Source organism: Archocentrus centrarchus, chromosome 23 (assembly GCF_007364275.1).
Source record: "Archocentrus centrarchus isolate MPI-CPG fArcCen1 chromosome 23, fArcCen1, whole genome shotgun sequence".
Taxonomy (NCBI): Eukaryota; Metazoa; Chordata; class Actinopteri; order Cichliformes; family Cichlidae; genus Archocentrus; species Archocentrus centrarchus.
Window position 1 is genome coordinate 16,544,256 of NC_044368.1, and position 24,759 is coordinate 16,569,014.

The following is a 24,759-nucleotide window of genomic DNA, read 5'->3' on the forward strand; positions in this document are numbered from 1 at the left end:
AGCGTCTACAGTGTCTGGTTGAGGACAAACTACATGTGACGCGAGATTTTCTGTCACTTATTTGTGGAACATTCATGGCACGACAAATTCACGTTATTGTAACATTACTACTACTACTACTATTATCATTAATAGTAGTAGTAGTAATAAATAGAAATTAAATAGCGTTTTCAGATATAAGTCTCATTCACCCAATCACACATACAGTGCTTTTATATTTATCCAAGCACTCTCTCTCTTTCTCTCTCTCTCTCTCTCTCACACACACACACACACACACACACACAGATGGATGTATCAGGGGAAAGTCGGGGTACAGTATCTTGCCCAATGATACTTCGACACATGGACTTGAGGAACGGTGGCTCGATCCACCGACCTTCCATTTGATAGACATTATTATTATTATTATTATTATTATTATTATTATTATTATTATTATTATTATTATTATTATTATTATTATTATTATCATCAGCATAAATCAATATAATTTCCAGGTTTCAGTATTGGACAGATGGGATGCACCACAATGAGGGTAGGGCGGAACAGTCCAAGTAATTACATCTTTAATTTCACCTAATTTAATTTTTATGGGTATTTAACGCTTATTCCAGCATTTATTTAACACTGAGGCTTCAGTCCCAAATATGATGATGATTCAGATGGAAAGTCCACATTTCGCCCCCCCCAACGTCGTCTATCTAATTTGTTATCTTACAATCTGAACGGGAAGTTGCGCTCTTTGTTTGGGAGGAGTTTCAGGTCCGGTCAGAGAGCAGCAGGGTGAGCCTCATTTATAGTTTTCCAGAGTTGCAGTGCGCAGTCCCAGATCCGCATACCCGTAATCATATTTTAGCCTTGGTAATACACATTTTAGTAAACATGGAGCTGTCAGCAGAAAGTCACTCCATTCCTCTGTCTGATGGAAACAGCATACCTTTGATAGGACTGGGAACTTATGGAGATCCCCGTGCGGTAAGAACCATGATTTAACTGAATTGTTATACAGTTGACGAAAAATTAAATTAAATTAATTAAATTTAATTAATTAAATTAAATTAATAACAAATTTCATGACTTTTGAGTGTTTTCCCCCATTTTACCCCAGTATTTCTTTTTTGACAGACCCCCAAAGGAACTGCATATGAATCTGTCAAAATCGCGATTGAAACGGGCTACAGACACTTTGATGGAGCTTTGGTTTATTACAATGAGCATGAGGTGGGACAAGCAATAAGGGACAAAATAGCAGACGGCACTGTGAAGAGAGAGGACATTTTCTATTGTGGAAAGGTTTGCAAAGAGTACTTGTTTGTGTGAGTCTGGACTATGTCCCGTTGACCCCAATTATTTTGCTTTGTTTCAAAGTCATTAAAATAATTAGGCTGATAGAAAAAGCCAGCACTATAATGATATGCACTGTTTTTGGTTGCACCATGGATATTTTCATACTTATATGCATGTTTCTAGACAATGTTTAACAAAATACAAAATACAAAAAAAACCAAAAAACTTGCTGAACAAGAGGACAGAGGTGCCACAAATACACTGACTGGCCACTTCATTAGGTATATGCATTCAGCTGCTTGTTAATGTAAATATCTAATTAGCCAGTCACTTGGCAGCAACGTCATCCATTCAGGCTTATAGAACTGGTCAAGATAATCTGCTGAAGTTCAAACTGAGCATCAGAATGGGGAAGAGTGATTTGTCACTTTAAATGCAGCATAGTTGTTGATGCCAGACAGGCCAGTTTGAGTATTTCAAAAACTGCTCATCTACTGGGATTTTTCTACAAAAATCATCTGTCAGGTTTACAGAGAATTGTCTGAAAAAAGAGAAAATATCCAGTGAGCGGCAGTTCTCCAGGTCCAAATGTTGATGCCAGAGGTGAATGATCAGAGGGCTTTGAGCTGATAGTTGCATGATATGCAGGCAGAAGAGACTCACAGGCAGATGGATTTAAACAAGCAAACAGAAAAAAAGGGCTACACAGAGGTCCAGGGCAAAGTACAAAATCTCAGAGTCCATGAAATAACAAACTAACTCCTTGCACTGATAGAGAGCACACATGGAAACAACAGTACAATGCAACAAGGTTCAACTGAAAAACAACAGGTGTAAATACACACAGAACACCCTGATGGATGACAGGTGGAGTGGAAACAGCTGGGTAATAGCTAATCAATAAAAAGGAGACAGCTTAAGTAACACCAAACACAAATTACAAGAGACTTCCAAAATAAATGTGTCTGTTTTGTCCTCTTTGTCCCTTGTCTCGTGTGTTCTATCTTTAGTTTTACTTCCTGTGTTGTGCCAAGTCCATGTTTTGTTTTCTGTGTCTACACTAGTCTTACCTGTCTCTGTGTTTTATCCTCAGCCCTCATGTGTGAAGTCAGCTGTGTCTGTTTATCATCCTGATGTCAAGTTTGGATGTGTGAGTCTGTGTTCCAGTGTTGGTCATTTCCTGTCTTATTCTGATAGGGTCCTGTTTCATGTGCATTGTGTTTAGTTTCGCTCTCCTTGTTTCATCAGTGTAACTTTGATCACCTGTATATTGTCTGTGCCTTATGTTGTCGTCTGTGTTCCTTATGTGCTGTGTGGCATGGCCTCCTCCTGAGGTTTCCCTTCTGTTCTCCACAGGCTTCTGTGTTTTGGATTATTTATGTGCCTTGGGTGGGGATTTAGTGTTTTGTATTTCACGTTTTGGGACACTGGGAAAAAGCCTCCAGCATTAAAGTTGTTTTTGAGCGCAACTCTGTTCTGCTGCATCCTGCATTGGGGTCCAGCCCTGCCCACCACACAGCCTAACCCTGACAGAGGTAAAGAGAACATAAGGATGGCCGTGGTAATATATTCGTTTTTATGACTTCAGGTATGCCCTGTATAGATAAAAGCAAGATTGTTCACCTTTTGCTTGTAATCTTAAGAAGATTTGATGGACTTAACGGGAAATTATATTTTGATTTTCATATATTTCATTCCTTTTGGCAGCCAATTAAGAGGCGTTACCCAGTTATGACTGAAAAGTAGATCACGTGGAATAGCTTCTCTTACTACAAGTTACTTTGTAGCAAGAAAATTACCCAGATGGATTAATACAGAGAATATTTTTAGTTTTAAAAAAACAAAGCTGTTGTATTTTTTTTTATTCACAACAAACACAAAGACTAGCTTTGCAACATTTATTGACTTTCCTCTTTATCTCTTGAAGTTGTGGAACACATTTCATCCACCCGAGTTAGTGCGACCTGCTCTGGAGAAAACCTTGATGACATTACAGCTGGATTATGTTGACCTCTATATTGTAGAAATGCCCACAGCTTTCAAGGTACACATGTATGAAATGTCACATTAAAACTGAAAAACTTTATAAACAATGTTTTTTTTTAGGTTTGAATTACATGAAGTTTCATTTCACTAAAACAAAAATGTTATTTCCTGAAGCCGGGAGATACGTTCTACCCCAGAGATACAAATGGGAAGTGGCTTTATCATGAAACGGACCTCTGTGCCACTTGGGAGGTGAGACTTGGTGACCTGTTTATTCAAGAAAATTTCATTGTACTGATTTCTTAACATATACATGGACAACATAACTACTACAGCTAGCTAAACATTGATCAGATGATGTAATTAAGTCTACTAAGACACCAGTATTGGGTGCAGATGTCCTGTCAGTTGGTGTTAAATGCAAAAAGATAAAAAGGTCAGGGACCGCTTTTAAAGTGCTGCATTTTTATTGTGTGAATTTTACAATAGTCCAGAGTCTGTATTGCTTTATTGTGCTTTCCTAAATCTTGCACAGGCTTTAGAAGCTTGTAAAGATGCTGGCCTTGTGAAGTCTCTTGGAGTGTCGAACTTCAACAAGCGACAACTGGAGCTGATCCTTAACAAGCCAGGGCTGAAACACAAACCTGTGTCAAACCAGGTAGGCCCACAGACATGTTAATGACACCTGCAGTCTGGAAATAAGGAAACAGCTCACTCACAGTTATCAATGCTCATCTTTTGAATAGAAAATCCATCTCATTAGTTTATGTAACCACAATTGAATTTCAGAGTCTGCTGTTCACTTGGATACATTCAGAACTTTCTGAATGGAGTCATACACTCCTCAAAAAATTTATGGGAAACACATCAGAGCTCAATGGGGATGAGGGGGGGGGGGTGCTGGATATCTATACTGATATGGATGGGGTAATGTGTTGGGAATGAAAGTGTGCCACATTTTTGATAGAAATGCAGAGGGAAGAATTTAAAGACACCCTCAAAATCAAAGGGTTGCAGCAGGATTGAACATGTTGATGAAATTTCATTGCAGCAACTCAAAATTCTACTTGGTAGTTTGTATGGCCCCTACATGTGTGTGTGCATCCTTGGGAGCTTGCTCCTAATGAGATGACAGATGGTGTCCTGGGGGATTTTATGTTAGATCCGGTCCAGGACATCACTGAGCTCCTGGACAGTCTGAGGTGTAACTCGGCAGTGTCGGATGGACTGAAACATAATGTCCCAGTGGTGTTCTATTGGTCATGCGATTGCGGGGGCCAGTCAGTGGTATCAGTTTCTTCATCCTCCAGGAACTGCCTGCATACTCTCACCACATGAGGCATTGTCGTGCACCAGGAGGAACCCAGGACCCACTGCATCCTTGACAATGGGTCCAAGGATTTCATCCTGATATCTAATGGCAGACAGGGTTCCATTGCCTAGCCTGTAGAAGTCTGTGTGTCCCTCTATGGATATGCCTCCCCAGACCACCACTGACCCACCACCTTGTAATGCTGAACAATGTTACAGGCAGCATAACATTCTCTATGGTTTCTTCAGACCCTTTCACATCTGTTACACATGCTCAGTGTGAACCTGCTCTCATATGTAAAAAGCGCATGCCTCACTAGAGGATGTTGGGCCCTCAGGCCACCCTCATGAAGTCGGTTCCTGATTGTTTGGTTAAACATTCACACCAGTGGCCTGCCAGAGGTCATTTTGATGAATGAAGGACATATTAATGTGCCATTCTGGAGGAGCAGGACTACCTGTGCAACCTCTGTAAGGTCCAGGTATCGCCTCATGCTACCAGTACTGACACTGACCCTAGCTGAATGCAACGCTAGTGAAAAAGAGTCAGAAAAGATGAGGAGAGAAAAAATGTCAGTGGACTCCACCTGTAAAACATTCCTGTTTGGAGGTTGTCTCATTGTTGACCCTCTAGCGCACCTGTTGTTAATTTCATGAACACCAAAGCAGCTGAAACTGATTAACAACCCCATCTGATACTGAACTGTCCAGAACAATATCCAAGAAAAATAACTGGCGTGATGCTATTCTCTGATTAAAAAGTGTTCCTTTAATTTTTTAAGCAGTGTACTCTTAGAGTTATCAGGGAAAAATATTGTGTGTGTGTGTGTGTCTTCTGCGTGTTTTTTTTTTTTTGGCCCAACTCCTCCTCGTGTTGAGCAATACAACTTGGCACACAGCTACATCTTAGGCCCCTGAAAGTTATCATCACACGTTTTGATGTCATTATGTGGCCCAGCAACCACCTAGCCACAGACAGACCTGTTGACTGCCATTCAACGGCTCTAGCCCCAGGCTAAAATAACTTGTTTTTAGCATTTATGCAGCTGTAACAGCTCGTAAGGGCATCAAATTTTTTTTATTTCTCTATGGTAACATATAATTAGGCCTTATATAAACTCAGCACAAAAAGTAATGAATTTTGTGTTTGGTCGATTATTTCTTTGTTGTAACAATGCTTCTTGGCAGTAAATCTTATACAGTTGGAAAGCCTTTAAATGATGCCACATTTGTAAGGAAAATGGATTTGTGGGTTGAGCAGCAGAGTTGAGTATGTGGGCTGTCCCCATGAAAAACTGTTGGGCTTGAATAAGCCCAACAGCTTATTCTGCTATTAACTCTTATTTTTGTCTTTATTGGATTGGATGATTGAAGTTGGAGGAAACGAGACACATTGGCAATTTAACCATTTATTCAGTTAAGAAACAGAGGCCTCAGTAGAAAGTGGAAGAACCAACATGCCCAAGTTGATCCCACAAGTGTTCAGTGGGGTTGAGGTCAGGACTGCAGGCAGACCATCCCATCCTCTGCACTCCCAATCACTGCAGCCTAATCTCTGCAGAAATGTGGGGAAAAGCTGCTCAGACAGTTATTTAAAAAGTAACTTTAGTGCCCGAAATATTATCAATGCCTAACTGGTGTTTGGGGGGGGGGGGGGGGGGGGGGGTGTTGTGCACCATTCTCTGTGCATGTGCAAAGTATGAACTTTGACTTAAAGAAGGAAAAACAAAGATGGGAGGTTAATGTTTAAGTAGCATGAACAATCAAGATACCCTTGGGCACACTGGTTCATTACACTCACAAGGAATAAGCCAGGCTATCTTCATCAGCAAAAGAATATATTTGTGCTCTTAACACAGGTTGAATGCCATCCCTATTTCACCCAGCCGAAGTTGCTTGAATACTGCCGGAAGAATGAAATCGTCATTGTCGCTTACAGCCCCTTGGGAACATGTAGAGATGCATCCTGGTATGGGTCACACTCAGTTTATGTGTAACTAATAAGAGAGTTGTGAGCCTCTCTTGCTTGCATTAAAATATCCCTTTTTGAAACAGGGTAAACCTCAAATGTCCTCCACTGTTGGAAGATGAGCTGCTGGTATCGATTGCAAAAAAGTACAACAAGACCTCGGCCCAGGTGTGTCTGAGATTCAATGTGCAGAGAGGTGTTGTGGTTATCCCCAAGAGCTTCAACCCTGCTCGCATAAAGGAGAACTTTAAGGTTTGTTTTATAATCGATCTGTTTAGTTAGCAAAAAATACATTTTGAAAGCCAGACATATGGAATATAACGTCATTTATTTGTCAACACTGCAGATATTCGATTTCAGTCTCTCTGAGGCTGATATGAAGGCAATTGAGGGGTTGAACAAGAACATCCGCTTTGTGGAGCTTGTCATGTGAGTGTGGTGCAGCCTGCTTGATGTTTTGCTTCTTGAATAAACAGCCTATTTCATTTTTCTCTTTTCTGGCTCAACAGGTGGTCTGACCATCCGGAGTATCCATTTCACGACGACTTCTAGACACCACAGATAGCAAGACTTTGTTCAAGTGTGATCAAATTTGGTTTTACTGTTTGATTTTTTTTTTTTTAATTGTGCGATAACTTAAATTGTATTGGGGAAATTTATAAATTTTACTGTTTTAACAATAATAATAAAACTATTTGTGGAGCACTTTTCCAGATATAGCTGAAAAATGATTTACAGAACACAATACAATAGATAACAAAAAGACATTAAAACAAGGGATAAAAATATGGGGAAAAAGCAATGTGAAAAAGTAAGCCAGGTAACATAATACAATAAAAATATATAAACAAGTCGCTAAAGAAAAAAACATATCAAATGTTTAAAATGTGAGAATGTACCAGTTTAAGAAAAATAGCTCGTTTTTAATTTGATAGCAACACATCTCAAAAAAAGGAACAATAAATAATTATAATGACAGATGTGTGTGTGGAGCAATGGTCAGAGAGACCTTATCCAAAAATTTAGTGGGGATACTGTCAAGCTGCACTGCAGTGAATGATTTCAGTTAACCTTGTGCTAATCTCACCTTATATGATCTGAAGCTCACTTAATATGCTACATGTAACCATGTGCCTTAGGGAGTGAACTCTGTGTGGCCTCAGGGAAGCTGTGCCTCTGTGCTGTATGGTTTATATGTTGGCTCCAGCACAGTAGACTGGCCTTGAAGGGAGGCTGGCATACTGACAACAATTAGAACACACTGGGAAACATGCTGAACATACTGGGAGTACCCAACCCTGATGGGAGGTGTTGTGTAGTTGGCATGCTGAATGCACTGGAAAGACCGGACTATGCTGGATGTTGTCATGTAATAAAGAAAGGTGGGGCCAGTGGCTCCTTGCTCTACATAAGTGAGGGCCCAGGAGCTCTGTCTCTGTTTAAGTACACCTCAGGCTTGCTTTCTGCTTCTTTATGTGCTCTGCTCTATTTGTAGAAACTCAATAAACTGTGTTGCAACAAACTCTGTTTTTCTCCAGAGGATTTTCTTTCTTTTTTCTTTTTTTTTTTTGAGTGTTTCAAAATTATCTAAAAAGCTGAATCCACAAGTGACTGGCCACACAAAATTTATCATTTTGGCTCCAGGCAGGGTACACTGTGGACAGATCACCAGTCTGTCTCAGGACAAACACAGAAAGACCTGACCTCATTGACAAAATGCTAATTTCACACATATACATACCAAGTGTCTCAGGATCCAATAGTTTCCCTATTCTTTCTCCTAAAGCCTCACATCTTAATGATATTCAGTGTTGCCTCCAGTTTTTCAGTTCTTTACCCTGCTGGTGATGCATCTCACCACTCTGCAGCTGTCATAATGTTATATTTGGATAGTTACAGTACTGTGCAAATGTCTTGAGCCGGCCCTCATTTCTTCAAAAAATACCAAAGTTTCTAGGTGACATAACACAGTTTGACAGGAAGAAAGGTACATTTGCACCAGCAAGGTGATTCTCAAAGAGCTATAAGCTAGAAACTTGGCATATCTCAGTATGGTGAGCAGTGGGTCCTTAAAAAACATGGAAACTGGACAAGTGGAGGACAAAAGAAGAAGAGACAGGCCAAAAAACAAAACAACAAAAAAAAACAAAAACAAGAATTGGGTTTAAAATCAGTGGCAATAGGTCTTAAGGAGTGAGGAATCCAAATGTGACATTTTTGGTTCAAAATGTCATCAGCATGTACCAAGAAGGTCTGCAGTACAGCAGTGAATGTCTACAGCCATCTGCAAAAAAAACAGTAGAGGCTCTGTCATGGTTTGGGGCTGCATTTCAGTCAGCGGAGTTGGAGATAATTTCAAAATTGATGGAATTATGAACTCAGGAAAAACAGTCAGATTTTGATCCACCATGCAATAGCATCTGGAAACCTTCTCATTGACCTAATTTTTCAGCACGCCAATGATCCCAAACACACTGCCAAAGCAGTAAAAGCATAGCTGTATAGAAAAACTACACTGGAACACTAGTAGTCAACAGCCAAGGCAGCCAACAGCCAAGAAGCCTGGAGAACTGCAGCGCCCCTGCCCTGAAACCAGCTTTTCTGATTGGCTGTCTGCATAAACAAAAGGTGTGAATAGCAGGTGAATGGAGCTGCTGTGACAGCCAGCGTTGCATCCCTGAGTTACCACATTAAGGATATCCTCTCTAACTGACATCATGCATATGCAAGAATAGAAAAAACTGAACAAAAATCAGGGCCTTATTACTTGAAGATACATTGACACCGCCACCACCTGCTTTCATGCTGGCTAATTTTTTAAATAATTAGAAATGTATGCCCAGTTTTATGCCCACTTTTGCTTAAATGTAAAGCCGAGACAGCGGCCAAACCAGCAGATTATTAAAATATGCACACATTAGCGCTTTGTTACTAAATATATGCTTTCCGCATGAATGTCAAAATTAGCTTTCAATTGCAGAAGTATTAAAACGTTTTCCGAGTGTCCCTGAAAGCACCACAAGAGCTCTCAGCTTTCCTTGCTAGTTGTAGCTAGCAACGTTTGCTAATCCAGCTACAATACGTCGAGACGACGTTTAATTATACGGAAAGCCATTTCCGCTTAAACAAAGCAAGGAGATTATTGCGTTTGCATATGCGATTTAATCTAACCTACTTAAATCATGGAGGACCGTCCTGCTCAACCAACCTTACCAGCTAACGTCAATGTTAGCTGCGCAACGGGAAGCTGGTAGCTAAGCTGCTTTTAGCCCACCAAAATTAGCTGTGTGCTAGTTTTCCGTCGCCTTGAGTGCTTAAATGAATGGGGGCTGATGCACGGAGTGAAGAAAACAGTCAACAGTGTTCGCTCGCTACTAGGCTCCTCCGTGTTGTGGTCCAGCAAGGCTGGTGCTACCAGAAGTGGAGGACGCAGAGGCTGGGGTTTATTTGGGGAAGACTGACGAGCCGGCGTGATTACGTTAGCTGAAGAACATTACAGCTAACCTTAGATAAGTTTGTTGGAAATGCATCAGCACGAACAAATCATGAAGATATTGCAGAAGCAATGTTAGCTTGTTTAACATAATATGGCAGCCAATGTTGCGAGACGGATTGTTTTTTTAATGTTGGGTGTTGTGAAACTTCTTCTCTAAACCGTCTTCGGCCACGTCTTCATCGCAGAGTTGATTTTTCTGGTGCTTTGCTTTGAGAGAAGGAATGGTGGCATTTTTTGGACTGACCCTGGCCTCCGTCCCAGGTTAGGGGAAGAATTAGTGGAGACTCCCCGGCCGGATTTGGCCCTCTATTTACGGATAGAGGGGAAACATGCATCAATAGCAGCTTCCTTGTTGCATTTTTTGCCTTCACTTTTCATACCACATTAGGATTCTCCCCTGTCACTGAGCTGATTTTGTTATTTGGGAGGAAGGATCATGATGGACACTGAGGAAGTTCCCCAAGATAAAAGAAACAGTTTTAGCTAACATAATTATACTAAGGCTCAGCTCTGTGCAGTTTTGTTCCTGATATTCTTCTTTTAAAGACTGGCTGGCTGAAAGGACTCCGACATGTCTGCGTTTGCCGAGTTCGTGCCCCCTCCTGAATGCCCCGTGTTTGAGCCGAGTTGGGAGGATTTCTCGGATCCTTTAGGATTTATCAACAAGATCCGACCCATTGCAGAGAAAACGGGCATCTGCAAGATCCGACCCCCCCAGGTAAACCCATGCATTTTTAAATAACACTGGAAGTCTGCAGGGTTTTTGTTGTTGTTTTTTTGTGCTCCTGCTCTGGTTTACTTTGGGCCTGCTTGAATTTTACAAAGCGCAGCGACGCTACTAGTTGCCATTACTCTAAATAGAGGTCAAATAAGGCTCAGGTTTTTCTCAGTTTCTAGACCTTTTTGACATTTTCTGTTTGTTGTCAGGAAAAATTGCGGAAAAGCAGAGGCCATTCAGCTGTTTTGCTCAATCCCACCTTGTGTTTTTTCTTTTAAAGTGGTGGCTAGCTAAGTTAAAGTAAAATGATGGCGCAGACATTGGGCCCAATGACGTCCACCGAAATGCACACATGCAACAGATGCATTTAGATTATTCTATTTATTTTAAACTACTCATGTGTTGTCTCAGTGATTTCCTCATTGCTCACGTTGTTTTGGTGGAGGTAATATTTCTCTTCTCTTGCCTGTCAGGACTGGCAGCCTCCGTTTGCCTGTGATGTACGCAACTTCCGGTTTACTCCTCGAGTACAAAGATTGAATGAACTTGAGGTGAGTTTGCAAAAAAAAAAAGAGATGCAGCATGCCAGTTATTGTTTATATTATTGCTGAAGCCGGTATTGTTCCTGCAAGTTCAGATTCCTCCCTTACTGCCTGTAAGATGATGAAAAAAAGCATGTGTGAGATTCAGTTTTGCCTGCACTTAGAAAAGGGGCATACATTTGCAATGGATTAGACAATTTGGGCAATTTTTTGGTTCAGTTTCAGTTCAGTTCCCATCCCTAATTATGCCACATACAATAATACTGTGTGTGTGTGTGTGTGTGTGAGAGAGAGAGAGAGAGAGAGAGACTCTTATTTACCTTATACTGAGCCTTGGTGCAGTCACTCAGTTCATCCACTGTCTGAAACAAACTGTTTTAGCTTATCACCCTTTAAGCCAACTTTCTTCTGATTTGCTGATTGTTGCAAGTGGGTTTGTTTTGTGGATGAGATGACCAGATTAAGGGCATTCGCTCTCTTTGACAGTATGCAAATTTAGAGCAGCCTGGATCCTGATCTTTTAGCTCACAAGGTTTAATTGCACATATTCTTCAATCTCACTTGAATCTTTGGCCATATGTAGGACAGAAAATAAAAAAAAAAGTATATTAGGTCTCACTTGAAGAAAAACCATTGCAGTTCGTATTTGGCTAGGAAGAGTTTATTAAAGGTCATAACTGATTTTTGACTGATCAGCATGTCATCAAATAAGATTTGTGTATGGCAGCTGTCAAAATCTATCTGGTGTCTCACATTAGTTTTTTCTAATGAAGATTTCTTGGTTTTCATGGCACCAAAAGGTGGAAGCAATAAATACCAGCCACTGAATTTCTACTCTACCCTTTGTCCTTTTTCTGCTGCTTTCCCAGGCCCTCACTCGCATAAAGCTTAACTTTCTGGATCAAATTGCAAAGTTCTGGGAGTTGCAGGGATCCAAGGTTCAATTCCCTCATGTGGAGAGGAAGCTCTTGGACCTCTATCAGCTCAGCAAGGTAGAACCAGTCAACATGGATGAGTTTTTAATCATTTTTTTTAGCCTAAAGATTGATTTTAGTGAATTTATGTAAATGGGGACCCTCTGACAGCTTGAAAATTAGAGAAGCATTTTTATTTCATGATGTAGAAAAATAGATGGTGTCATCACTGCGTGATCAGCTTCAATTTATTCCTGGAAAAGCTGTTTCCTTTTTAGTCTTTGTATCTTTGTATATTGGCAGGGGTTGAGAAATTTTAGTCCTTGTTTGCATTACAGATTGTGTCATCAGAGGGTGGCTTTGAGACAGTGTGTAAAGAAAAGTTATGGTCCAAGGTGGCCAGCCGAATGGGCTACCCTCCTGGAAAAGGCACCGGTTCTCTTCTACGTTCTCACTATGAGAGGATCCTTTACCCCTATGAGCTCTTCCAGACTGGAGCCACGCTAACTGTGAGTGGTGCTGACTGCAATTAATCTGCACTCTATGTAGTAATTAGTAGGAAAACTGCAGTTAACTATGTTTCAGACTATCATAACTATGGCTTCTGAGGTTTTCTGACTAAATAGCATTCATATGTATTGTTCCTATGGCGGTTTGTACCGTAACACTACATACTGTATGTAAATGGCCTGTTTCTAATAGCTTCTAATAGCTCTTGGGCCAAATAACATCCCTGTTTTCTTTAAAACAAGAGAAGTCTTCAGTAATCCTTTGTCCTCTCAACCTCATTTTTTTTTTTTTTTTTCCAATTAGGGTCTTCAAAGGCTGTATGATGAGGGAAATGATGGGGAAGAGGTAGATGAGGGAGTAGGTGAGGAAGCTGTAGAGGAAGAGGACCATGAAGAGGAGGACGAGAAGGAGAAGGATGGAGAAGGCGATGCACTGCAAACCAAAGAGCAGCTTCACCCAGAGAGACGCTCCAGGCGCCTAAAGTCAGAGGTAAAGCAGCGCAGCTCAGAAATCAGTTCAGAGTTTAATTTGTAACCCACGCTGACCAAAAAAAAAATATACCATGAACCCTTAGTTATCTTCTGTGTAATAATGTGTTTCATTGAATGTAACATTTTGTTTACATTCTTGTGAACAGAGCAGAAAGTTATCGTTTGTAGCAGAGCAGTTATGCAATCAAAAAAAAATAAAATAAAATAGTTGATGCATTTGCTTTCAGCATTCCCTCTGCTCATCCAGATTCCCAGCTGTTTCAGGCATGCTCCCCTGAGGCTGTCTTAACATTTGGCCTTTTAGCAGGATCACTCTGTTTCACAGTCTGTTGTTGTTGTTCTCTAGAGGGAAAACAAGGAGCCAAAAGCCCTCAAAATCTTCGGAACAAGTCCCAAGATGGTCGGCTTGGAAATTGTATCAGCTGGTAAGCGACATTTTTTTTTTTTTTGTTTGTTTGTTTGGTTTGTGTTTTTACACCTGGTAGACACTCTTCTTACAGTTGTAGTTCTCCAATTCACTTAGATGATGGATTCAACAAGAAGCAGCGCCACCTCAAAGCCCAGGCCTTCGCCATCAAGATGAGGCCACGGAAGGAGACCCTGGAGGTCAACTTTGTGGGTACCATTTAATTGTGTTCAGTGTCAGTTTTCACTGTGTTACACAAAACTGTGACAGTCATTTATTTCTTTTTTTTTTGTGGTTTTAACCCCCAGATTGACCTCTATCTCTGCCTTGTGTGTGGACGAGGGGACGAGGAGGACCGGCTCCTGCTGTGTGATGGCTGTGACGACAGCTACCACACCTTTTGTCTGATCCCACCTCTGCAGGATGTACCCAAGGGAGACTGGCGATGCCCTAAGTGTGTTGCTGAGGTAAGAGTTGAATGCTCTTTAGTTGATCCCAGATATTTAGCCACCTGTGGTGTCGGTGAATTGCAGAAATGATTCTCAGCTCAAAGATGGGTCCTCTTAAAGTTGAAGACTGCAAGAAATATGAAGAATAGGGAGTCAAAGTCTGTCTAGCAGCAAAATTAAAGTTGTGTGTAATTTTAATGATTCAAATAGGTGTGGCTTCAACAGCAGACACGCTAATTAGTTGTTTGTTCCTTCACAGGAATGCAGTAAGCCTAGGGAGGCGTTTGGCTTCGAGCAAGCTGTGAGGGAGTACACTCTGCAGAGCTTCGGAGAAATGGCTGACCACTTCAAGTCTGACTACTTCAACATGCCTGTCCATGTATGTAAAATCTACTCAGTAGTGCTAGAATAGGTAAACAGATGCTGCTCACAGGCCTAACAGTGAAGACAGAAAACAGGATATGTCATAAGATCCATCTTGTGCCCTCAGATGGTCCCCACGGAGTTGGTGGAGAAGGAGTTCTGGCGTCTGGTCAGCAGCATTGAGGAGGATGTCATTGTAGAGTATGGAGCTGACATCAGCTCCAAGGAGGTCGGCAGTGGATTTCCCGTCAGGGACGGCAAGAGGAGGCTGCTGGGAGATGAGGAGGTGATATGACAGTTAAACAGTGCAGGATTTACTTTAAATGTATCAAACACTTGTACAGTGGAGACTCAACTTGCAAAAAAAGTAGCAATATTTGTTCTGGCCATTTTCTTCAAATGTCGTCATTGACGGGAGGCACATTTGTCAGCTCATTCCTTTCTTACATGTTCTGCTAGAGTTTTATAATCATAAACACGCTATTTTATTTAGTATTTTATTGAGTTCCATTTAACCAACCCCATAAACTTTATTGTGTCTGTGCATTTGATAGATTTATATTTGCCCTTAATAGAAGCACTCTTTTCCTCTCCTGTTAGGATTATGCCAACTCAGGTTGGAACCTGAACAATATGCCGGTGCTGGAGCAGTCTGTGCTCACCCACATCAATGTGGACATCTCAGGCATGAAGGTACCCTGGCTCTATGTGGGCATGTGTTTCTCCTCCTTCTGCTGGCACATTGAAGACCACTGGAGCTACTCCATCAATTTCCTGCACTGGTGAGATTATGAACTACACCTTTTTTTAGAAGCAGCAGTTACTGGTGACAGTTAAAAAGTATTAATATTCATGAAACAAAATTCTGCATTTCAGTGTCAATCTTTGGCTTCAGATAGGCATCTCCTGTGTCTCCTGTGTCCTACTTATCTGTCCAGTTATGGTAAAATGGAAGCAATAGAAGAAATAATAATCTGAAAACATCTCCCTTCTGTTCTTCAGGGGTGAACCCAAAACTTGGTATGGAGTCCCAGCCTCTGCAGCAGAAAAGTTAGAGGCTGTCATGAAAAAGTTAGCTCCAGAGCTTTTTGACTCCCAGCCTGACCTCCTTCATCAGCTGGTCACCATCATGAATCCCAATGTCCTCATGGAGCATGGCGTCCCTGTATGTAAACCCATAGTCTGGATTTATATTTAATCTGGTTAGATATTCATGTGGACTGGATAATTTACCACATATGTATATTCCTCTCCTCAGGTGTACCGGACCAATCAGTGTGCTGGAGAGTTTGTGGTTACCTTCCCCAGGGCCTACCACAGTGGCTTCAACCAGGGCTACAACTTTGCAGAGGCTGTTAACTTCTGCACGGCGGATTGGGTGAGAGGGGCAAGAAAAAGCAAAGTCCTCTTTTATTTTTAACCCTTTAACACCGATCTATCCTCACTGACACGCCTTTTAACAGCCTTCAACACCAAACGTATCGCCGGAAGAGCACTTTGCATTACCGTAATTACGCAATGGTTTGTCCTATGGAAAATATCAAAATGGTTTCTGAAAGCTGAGAAATTGAACTTCACATGTGGTTATTACAGTAATTTCACTTGTGCTGTTACAGGACGCCTGCAAATGCCGACTCATTTGAAACGTGTCTTGTTGGTGTCGAAACAGTCTGTGTTAAAGGGTTAAATATGGAACTTTTTTTAAATGTTATTTTTGCTAAAACTGTTAACTTGTTTCACTCATTCTTCACAGTTGCCAATGGGTCGTCAGTGTGTTGCCCATTATCGACGGCTGCACCGTTACTGCGTTTTCTCCCACGAGGAGCTGCTGTGCAAGATGGTAGCAGATCCGGAGAGCCTTGATGTTGAACTGGCTGCTGCTGTCTATAAAGAAATGCAAGAGATGATGGAGGAGGAAGCAAAACTCAGACAGGCTGTCCAGGAAATGGTGAATGTTTTCTTTTTTGCTTGATTGTGTATGTAAAAGGTGTGGGCAATTTGATTTTAATCCAGTGTTGTTTCTGATTATGTGGACGTCACTTTCCTCATTGCCAAAAGGGGGTGCTGTCGTCTGAGCTGGAGGTTTTTGAGCTAGTTCCAGACGATGAGCGCCAGTGCCACAAATGTAAGACGACCTGTTTCCTGTCTGCACTGACCTGTTCCTGCAGCCCCGATCGGCTGGTTTGTCTTCACCATGCGAAAGATCTCTGTGACTGTCCTCTTGGCAGCAAGTGTCTTCGGTGGGAATTTTTTTTTTTTTATTGGTCATGGAATAAATTTGACAGGCTATCTGGCATCTTACTGAGAGCTGCATAAGCTTGTGTTGGTAGTAATATTTTATCTGTCTTCAAAAACAAATCATCAGTTGCAGTCCTTGTCTGCTCTATTTCAGGTATCGCTATGATCTGGAGGAGTTTCCCTCCATGCTGTACGGCGTGAAGACTCGTGCTCAGTCTTACGATACCTGGGCAAAGAGGGTCACAGAAGCCTTGGCTGCGGACCAGAAAAACAAGAAAGGTCTCGATTTTATTGCTACTCCAAACTGCAAGCATTTTGTTCCATAGATTTAGTTATTTGTGTCTTTTAATTATGTCTGCATCCTCTCTCATCATTTTTTTCCCCACCCTTCCTTTTTGTGGCTTTCTCATAGATCTCATTGAGCTCAAAGTTTTGCTCGAAGATGCAGAGGACAGAAAGTATCCTGAGAACACTTTGTTCCGTCGCCTGAGGGAGATGGTAAAAGAGGCAGAGACGTGCTCCTCTGTAGCTCAACTGCTGCTCAGCCGCAAGCAGAGGCACAGGTCAGGACATGTATAATGTCATAATTTAATCCAGCAGGAGTGATTAGTGCTGATTAGCCACTTGCCATTTGGGGGCCTGTCATTGGTAGATGATTAACTAAATGTTTTGAGGGTTTTTTGTTTGTTTTGTTGTGGTTTTTAAAAAAAAATCAATTAAAATTCTATCTGTATCTCCAGCAGCCGCCTGCGTTCTGAGAGCAATCGCAATCGGACCAAACTGACTGTGGATGAGCTGAAAGCCTTCGTAGACCAGCTGTACAGGCTACCCTGCATCATCAGCCAGGCGCGACAAGTCAAAGTTAGTTCCATATATGTGAATACATGGATTCCAGCTGTTATCTTTTTTCCCATATATTGAATCCCCTTCCTTATTCAGTCAATACTATGAAACCACTACCTGACTTGTCCTACATTTCCTTTACCTCCAAATGTGTCTGTCACGTCCATTTCTTCAGGAGTTACTGGAGAATGTGGAGGACTTCCATGAGCGAGCCCAGGTGGCGCTGTCAGATGAGATGCCCGATTCCTCCAAGCTGCAGGCACTTTTGGACCTGGGCAGCGGCCTGGACGTGGAGCTGCCAGAGCTGCCCAGACTCAAACAGGAGCTTCAGCAGGCCCGGTGGCTCGATGAGGTGGGCTTACATCAGATGATATGTGCCTGGTTTAAGTGACTTGTTCTGCTTGCAGAATTATTTAACATCATGGCTCAGTTTTCAGGTTCAGCAGCAAAAAAAACGGAAGCATTTCCACTTTTTGGGGGGGTAAAAAAGTGGAAATGGAGTCAACTTTAAGCTAAACAATGTCAGTGAACTGCCATGATTCTCCCCCCCCTTCTGACGTGGGCAGAGCTCTCTCTTTTCTCTGTAGAATTCTGTAACAGTGTGAAGGAATCTGCTTACTCAATTGCAGTGACAGATATGAGTTAAAATCATTGCGCAAAACTGAGACTGAGAACATCAAATTTCAGGTCCGTGCCACCCTTGCCGAGCCCCACCGCTTCACTTTGGAGCTCATGAAGAGGCTGATTGACTCTGGTGTGGGTTTGGCGCCGCACCATGCCGTGGAGAAGGCCATGGCTGAACTCCAAGAAATTCTCACTGTCTCAGAGAGATGGGAGGATAAGGCTCGTGCTTGCCTGCAGGCCAGGTGAGGTTTAAAATGTGAATGGAAAACCAGAAATGCCCATAAAACTCCAGCTTTTAAAATGACAGAGTTCACATGTTTGTGCTCTCGAAATTTTAGGCCTCGTCACAGCATGGCGACGCTCGAGAGCATTGTGTTGGAAGCTCGGAATATCCCAGCATACCTGCCAAATATTTTGGCCCTCCGAGAGGCCCTGCAAAAGGCCAAGGAGTGGACTTCCAAGGTGGAGGCCATCCAAAATGGCAGCAGCTATGCTTACCTGGATCAGCTGGAGAGTCTGCTGGCCAGGGGTCGCTCTATCCCTGTGCGGCTTGATCCGCTGGCCCAGGTGGAGTCTCAGGTGGCTGCAGCCCGAGCCTGGAGGGAGAGGACAGCTCGCACGTTCCTCAAGAAGAACTCCACATATACACTGCTCCAGGTGGGATATCATGGAAATCTTTGATATTTCTTGTGGCTGAGGTGCATAAATATAAAATAGCTTTAATATGAAGGCTGGATGATAATTATAATTCTTCTCTTAGGTCCTCAGTCCTCGTGTGGACATCGGAGTATACGGCAACAGCAAGAGCAAGCGAAAGCGTGTTAAGGAGCTCATGGAGAAGGAGAGGGGCGGCTTTGACCCCGACACCCTGAGCGATCTGGAGGAGAACCTCGAGGAGGTGCGGGAGCCTTCTGCTGTTGTAGCAGCCTTCAAAGCCAAAGAACAGAAAGAAGTGGAGGCCATTCACTCACTCCGTGCTGCCAATTTAGCCAAGATGGCCATGGCAGACCGCATCGAGGAGGTCAAGTTCTGTTTGTGTCGAAAGACTGCCAGCGGCTTCATGTTGCAGTGCGAGCTTTGTAAAGACTGGTTCCATGGAGCGTGTGTCCCTCTGCCTAAGACGGGATCTCAGAAGAAGCTCGGTGTGAGTTGGCAGAGCAATAGTAAAGACTCCAAATTCCTGTGTCCGCTGTGCCAGCGGTCACGGAGGCCGAGATTAGAGACCATTCTGTCGTTGTTGGTTTCACTGCAGAAGCTGCCAGTGCGTCTGCCGGAAGGAGAAGCACTGCAGTGTTTGACAGAGAGGGCAATGAGCTGGCAGGTATGCATATAAATTACAATGCCTAATGGTAGCTTCACAACCTCCCAGTGTTTTTTATGATCTGTACTGGATACCTGCACTTACTTTGGTTAAACTACCTTACCAGGATCGAGCACGCCAAGCTCTGGCCACAGAGGAACTGTCCTCAGCCCTGGCAAAACTGTCTGTACTGAGCCAGCGCATGGTTGAGCAGGCTGCGAGGGAGAAAACAGAGAAGATCATCAACGCTGAGCTCCAGAAAGCTGCTGCCAATCCTGATTTGCAGGTACTTTAATCATCAATAATTCTACATTGTTATCATTTCTGTTGTAACTTTACACATCAGAAAGATTCTCTTTAGAGGTACAGATTGTTGTTGTAGAGGCAGCTTCTACTGGGCTTTGGATGTAAATGCGGAATTCGCCAGTAGAGGGCAGGAATATGTAAAACAACAAACAGTCCACTGGATTGAGTTAGCAGTCTGAAATGTGAAGCAGTGCAGAGAATTGCCGTGTTCAGATGATGATCTGAAGCCTGCAATTAAATGTGGCCTCCAGGGCAGATATCAGGCAAAACAGCATCAAGCTGATGAATAGTTGCTGTTTTTTGATAAGTTTGCTGGATAAAACCTGTCCTCTGAGAACATTAGTGTAAGTGTGTGTATGTGTGTGTGTTTCCCAGGGTCACATCCAAACTTTCCAGCAGTCTGGTTTCAGCAGAGCCACGTCACCACGCCCGTCTGTGGACTATGACGACGAGGAGACGGATTCAGATGAGGACATCAGGGAGACGTATGGATATGACATGAAGGTACAAGAGGCAGCAGTGCTCTGATTTAAAGTCATGGTGTTAAAGCACTTTATTTTAAATTATTTTGTTATTGTGTGTCTGTTTGGCTCCAGGACCCGGGTGAGGTGAAGCCATACCTCTTCTGTGATGAGGAGATTCCCGTGAAGTCAGAGGAAGTGGTCAGTCACATGTGGCCGGCTGCCACGCCTTCCTTCTGTGTCGAACACGCCTACTCCTCAGCCTCCAAGTCTTGCGTTCAAAGTGAGGCTGAATTTACTTAATACAATTCTTTTGCTTTGAGTCTGCTTACCCATCATCCCCTGTTGTTTTTTGCAAATCACATGAGCAGTTATTACTATTATTATTAGCAGTTGTTTGCATAATAAGCATTTCAATCACATTAACTGCTTTTTGGAAGGTTCCCATTTCCTACTCAAAATACTTACATATATTTTTCAGATCTGGGCACACCCAGAAAGCAGCCCAGGAAGACCCCTCTGGTACCTCGGAGCCTCGAGCCACCAGTTCTCGAGCTGTCCCCACAGGCTAAAGCCCAGCTGGAGGACCTGATGATGCTTGGAGACCTGCTGGAGGTGTCCCTGGATGAGACCCAGCACATCTGGAGAATCCTGCAGGCCACTCACCCTCCCTCTGAAGAAAGATTTCTACAGGTCATGGAGGTAGGGAGTTCAGCCATTATGCAACCTGACTGCGCAGCTGGATAGGGACTTAATGCTGAGATTAATCATTCTGGTTGGTTCTGATGGTGTAATTATACACCATGCCTGCAGTAAATACAGGATAAGACTTTTCTTTGATCTTTTTTTTTTTTTTTTTTTTTTTTGCCTTCTTCTCCAGCCTGATGACTCTCTGATGGAAAAGCCTCTGAAGATCAAGCTTAAAGATTCAGAGAAGAAGCGGAAACGCAAGATGGAAAGAGCCGAGCACCACCACATACTGATGGCTGCCGTCGCTGCTGGTGGAGCTTCGACGATGGGAGACATCCGACCGCCCAAGTCTAAAGACTTAAAGAGAGTGGGTCTGGAGCTCAGCCTCGGGGGTAAACCCAAAAAGAAGAAGCTCAAACTCAACTTGGAGAAGAATCGGGAAATGAAGCAGCTGGCCAAACGGTTAGCCAAGGAGGAGAAGGAGAGGAAGAGGAAGGAGAAGGCCGCCGCAAAGGCAGAGGCCATCAGGGAGGGGATGGAGAAGAGGAAGGAGAAGAAGATTCTCGACATTCCCTCGAAGTATGATTGGTCGGGCGCTGAGGACTCCAATGATGAGAATGCAGTGTGTGCAGCCAAAAACTGCCAGAGACCCTGTAAAGATAAGGTGAGCAAACTTGTCATTACCCTCCCATAACCAGGCAACTAACCAACATGTGACTGAGTTTCAACACTGCAGATCCGGTCTGTGTTGAAAGGAGTACAAAGGGGGAATCATAGATGATTGATGGAAAAAGGTACAGATTAGCAAACAACAGGAACCACACACGATTGTGTGACAGTTCACCTTTTGTTTTGTTTGGTTTTTAATCTCATTTTCAAAATTACTTTTTTAAAATAATCTTAGCATTATATAATATGCTGAAACACTGTAAAAACACAGTAAAATTGTTAACACTCTTTATTTTTAGAAAAGTAAAATCTAATTTTTAATATTTTCAAGTCAGTTTAGTTTCATATAGTTTATACAGCAGATTTGCCTCCTTAGCTCTTATTATTTTCAGTGTTAGTTTTAGTCTTTTTAATTATTATAATATTGAGAAAAGATGTGTAGAAGAGAGATCATAATACAAAGCTTTGTGCAAGCAGGTGACTCTGTCATGTAGGCATCCCAACGTATGCACCGAGACTCTTTAGGCTGACAGTTCCCTCCATATTTTATTATTTCACTCAGTTTTGTCAGTGCACAATATCATTTCAGTTTTTCTTTTTTCCTCCCCAAGTCTAATTTTTACACCTAGTTTTTAATTTATTATATTATTGTACGTATGTGTGTGCGCACACATGTGTGTGTGTGTGTGTGTGTGTAAATTAGAGTTTGATGGGACAGAGAGCAGAAGCAGAGCTTTCAAAGTCTTGATGTGGATTTTGTCAGGGCTCCCCATCCGCTGACATTCTGCACTCTGAAATTCCCTTAAGGACTGATTGACTGCATGAAATCAGGCGTGCTGCCGTGTTAAAGTGTAAATCTCTGACTGTACCGTGATGTTTGCACCTTGTCAGACGGACAGTTCCTGACCCTCAGGAACGTCACAGTCTGCATACAGAGCCACTAAATGTAGTCACATTTCCTAACTGCACTGTAAATGCGTTTGTTACCTCAGCTGTGGGTCACTTAAAGTATGCTGTACTTATTTTGCTTTATTGGAACTAAAGTGATGACTAGGCAAAATGTGGATGAAGAGAAGCAGATATGTTGAGTTTTAAGATGTTGTTTGTACACACAGTTATTTCTAATATTTTATTTAGTCTACAGCAAAGCAAAAATTTAAATGCCTCTAAGATGGTCTGTTGTATTTGGAAAGTTCTGTTGTGGCTAAATATTATCCTTGAATTTAGTTTTGCTTGACAAGGCACAATCATGTTTTTTTTTAACCTTTGTCATAATGTTTTCATGTTATTGTCTCACTTAAGACTTGTCTAAATTCATCTTGTGTGTTTTTTTTTTTTTTTTGTTTTGTTTTGTTTTTCCCAGGTTGACTGGGTTCAGTGTGACGGCGGCTGCGACGAGTGGTTCCATCAGGTCTGCGTGGGCGTGTCGTGTGAAATGGCCGAGAACGAGGACTACATCTGCGTGGACTGCTCCCTGAAGGCCGCCGGCGGGGGGATGACCGTCGAGGAGGTGTCGGAGGAGAGCGTTGTAGTGCTGACGACATCGATGTGCAGCGGCAGTGTGCAGAGTGTGCCGTCGTCATCGGTCATTGCCTCGTGGTCGTCGGCTTCTCACTTACCTGGAACTTTGCATCAGCATCAACAGCAGGATCCTCAGCAGGGCAGTTAGCACTTAAAAACACTGGGCCAAGGACCGAGTACCTCAGAAGATGCTTAAGTATCCAGTCTAGTTTTTCAACCTTGGAGATAAAGAGCAACCTTTATGAGTGAGCTTGTCAAGAGAAGTTAGCAAAGTTTCTGTAATGTCGGGATTATGAAGCACAAGAAAAATCTTCCTTGTTTGGCTTCTGTAGTGACACATTCTCTCTCTGAGTGCTAAGATTTGTGCACAGACTTTACATGTGTCAGCCACAACATTAAAACCACTGGCAAGTGAAGTAAATGATCTTGATCATCTTGTTACAGCTGGGAAGCCACTGGTATTGGTATACATGAGGGCGATACTTTTATTAACACCCACCCAAACGTTGTTGCTGACCAAGCACATCTCCCTTTGGCTAAGCGACTCCCAGATGACAGCGGCCCTGTCAGAAACAGCTCGTCATCGCACTTGAGGTGTTGAACTGGCTTCTTCAGATTTCAGTTCAGAACAAGCCCGATCTCTAGAGGTCAAACCCTGCAGTCCACAGGACTCAAAGCATCTGCTGCCAACGTCCCAGTGCCCGCCACCAAAAGACACCCTCAGAGGTCCCATGACCTCGCCCTGAAGGGTCACCTGTTCTGATGTTGTAAAATATTAGGCAGGTGGATTTAATGTTGTGGTTCCTCTGTATAATCCCCCTACAACAGTTTTAGGTCTAGAAAAACCCGCCATCTTCTTCTTGGTCCTCAGTTCAACAATAACAAGGCATTACTTACTAACCTGCAGTCAAGCACTCACTTGTACCGGCTGTTGTATTCAGTGCAAGCAGATAAACTTGTTCCCAGCACCAGGATGTCATTTTCCCTCTGTCCTGTACCAGGCCCTTGAGACAGTAACATCTCAATATGTAGGTCTTGACTAGGAAAAACAAATGGTTGTATTGTAGTGGAATTATTTATAATGTACATAGCTTTTAAGGCAGTTAAACCAATGGATTGTGGCTTTTTGTTTTCACACCTTTAATAAATTCTTCCTAGTCAAATAAGTACAAATTGCAATGTTGTTGTTGTTTCTCTTTCTTTATTTTTTTCTTCTTTCATGTGAACACATGTGGGCAGCCATCTCCTGTTCAAAATTTCCTGCTGGTGAGGGGGAACCAAGGATCATCTACCTCATCGGTGACTTAGAGCTGTGGCATTGAGCCGGGTTTAAGCTTCACATGGGTGTTAAATGAAACGTTTATTTCAGTTTTTCAAAGCAGGGCCTCAATCATCAAGGTGAAAAATGAACTAGTCAAGCTTATATGTATCACTACCTGTATGTGGATCTGCTGGAGAGGGTTGCGAGTGGGGGCCGGGGAATTGTGCTGTGTGCTGATGTCCGCTCCTGACTCAGACAAGTCAGATCCAGTGCGAACTGACCTCAGCTGCTTTGGCATCCGTCTGAGTGAGGCACCTCTGTCGCTGCACTGAGGGGGAGAGGAAAAAAAAACCAGCAACCACAGAGGGCTGCAAGGATATTCAAAGAATTACTTGTTATGC

General features: G+C 42.6%; 2 protein-coding genes across 4 annotated transcripts; both read left to right on the plus strand.

Moving 5' to 3' along the window:
• Positions 1-797: 797 nt before the first annotated feature.
• Positions 798-8,068, plus strand: LOC115773322 (aldo-keto reductase family 1 member D1-like). 2 transcript variants are annotated; one of them, XM_030719973.1, is made up of 9 exons: positions 798-978; positions 1,129-1,296; positions 3,218-3,334; positions 3,451-3,528; positions 3,812-3,934; positions 6,447-6,556; positions 6,643-6,808; positions 6,903-6,985; positions 7,066-8,068. In XM_030719973.1, exons 1-9 carry the CDS (start codon positions 886-888, stop codon positions 7,106-7,108), a joined length of 981 nt encoding a protein of 326 aa, XP_030575833.1. In that variant the 5' UTR covers positions 798-885; the 3' UTR covers positions 7,109-8,068. The 2 variants fall into 2 exon arrangements, with proteins under 2 accessions (XP_030575833.1, XP_030575834.1); XM_030719974.1 differs by lacking the exons at positions 798-978; positions 1,129-1,296 and adding an exon at positions 2,769-2,825.
• A 1,516-nt stretch (positions 8,069-9,584) lies between these two features.
• Positions 9,585-24,276, plus strand: kdm5a (lysine demethylase 5A). Of its 2 annotated transcripts, none has more exons than XM_030720116.1 (28): positions 9,585-10,770; positions 11,244-11,321; positions 12,182-12,304; positions 12,565-12,735; positions 13,040-13,225; positions 13,574-13,652; positions 13,751-13,842; positions 13,942-14,100; positions 14,342-14,461; positions 14,573-14,731; positions 15,046-15,227; positions 15,448-15,610; positions 15,704-15,823; positions 16,199-16,393; positions 16,504-16,685; positions 16,838-16,962; positions 17,096-17,246; positions 17,424-17,544; positions 17,702-17,878; positions 18,214-18,392; positions 18,489-18,807; positions 18,911-19,471; positions 19,578-19,736; positions 20,132-20,260; positions 20,353-20,500; positions 20,699-20,919; positions 21,098-21,571; positions 22,940-24,276. In XM_030720116.1, exons 1-28 carry the CDS (start codon positions 10,624-10,626, stop codon positions 23,243-23,245), a joined length of 5,226 nt encoding a protein of 1,741 aa, XP_030575976.1. In that variant the 5' UTR covers positions 9,585-10,623; the 3' UTR covers positions 23,246-24,276. The 2 variants fall into 2 exon arrangements, with proteins under 2 accessions (XP_030575976.1, XP_030575977.1); XM_030720117.1 differs by having other exon boundaries at positions 17,427-17,544.
• The last annotated feature ends 483 nt before the right edge of the window (positions 24,277-24,759 follow it).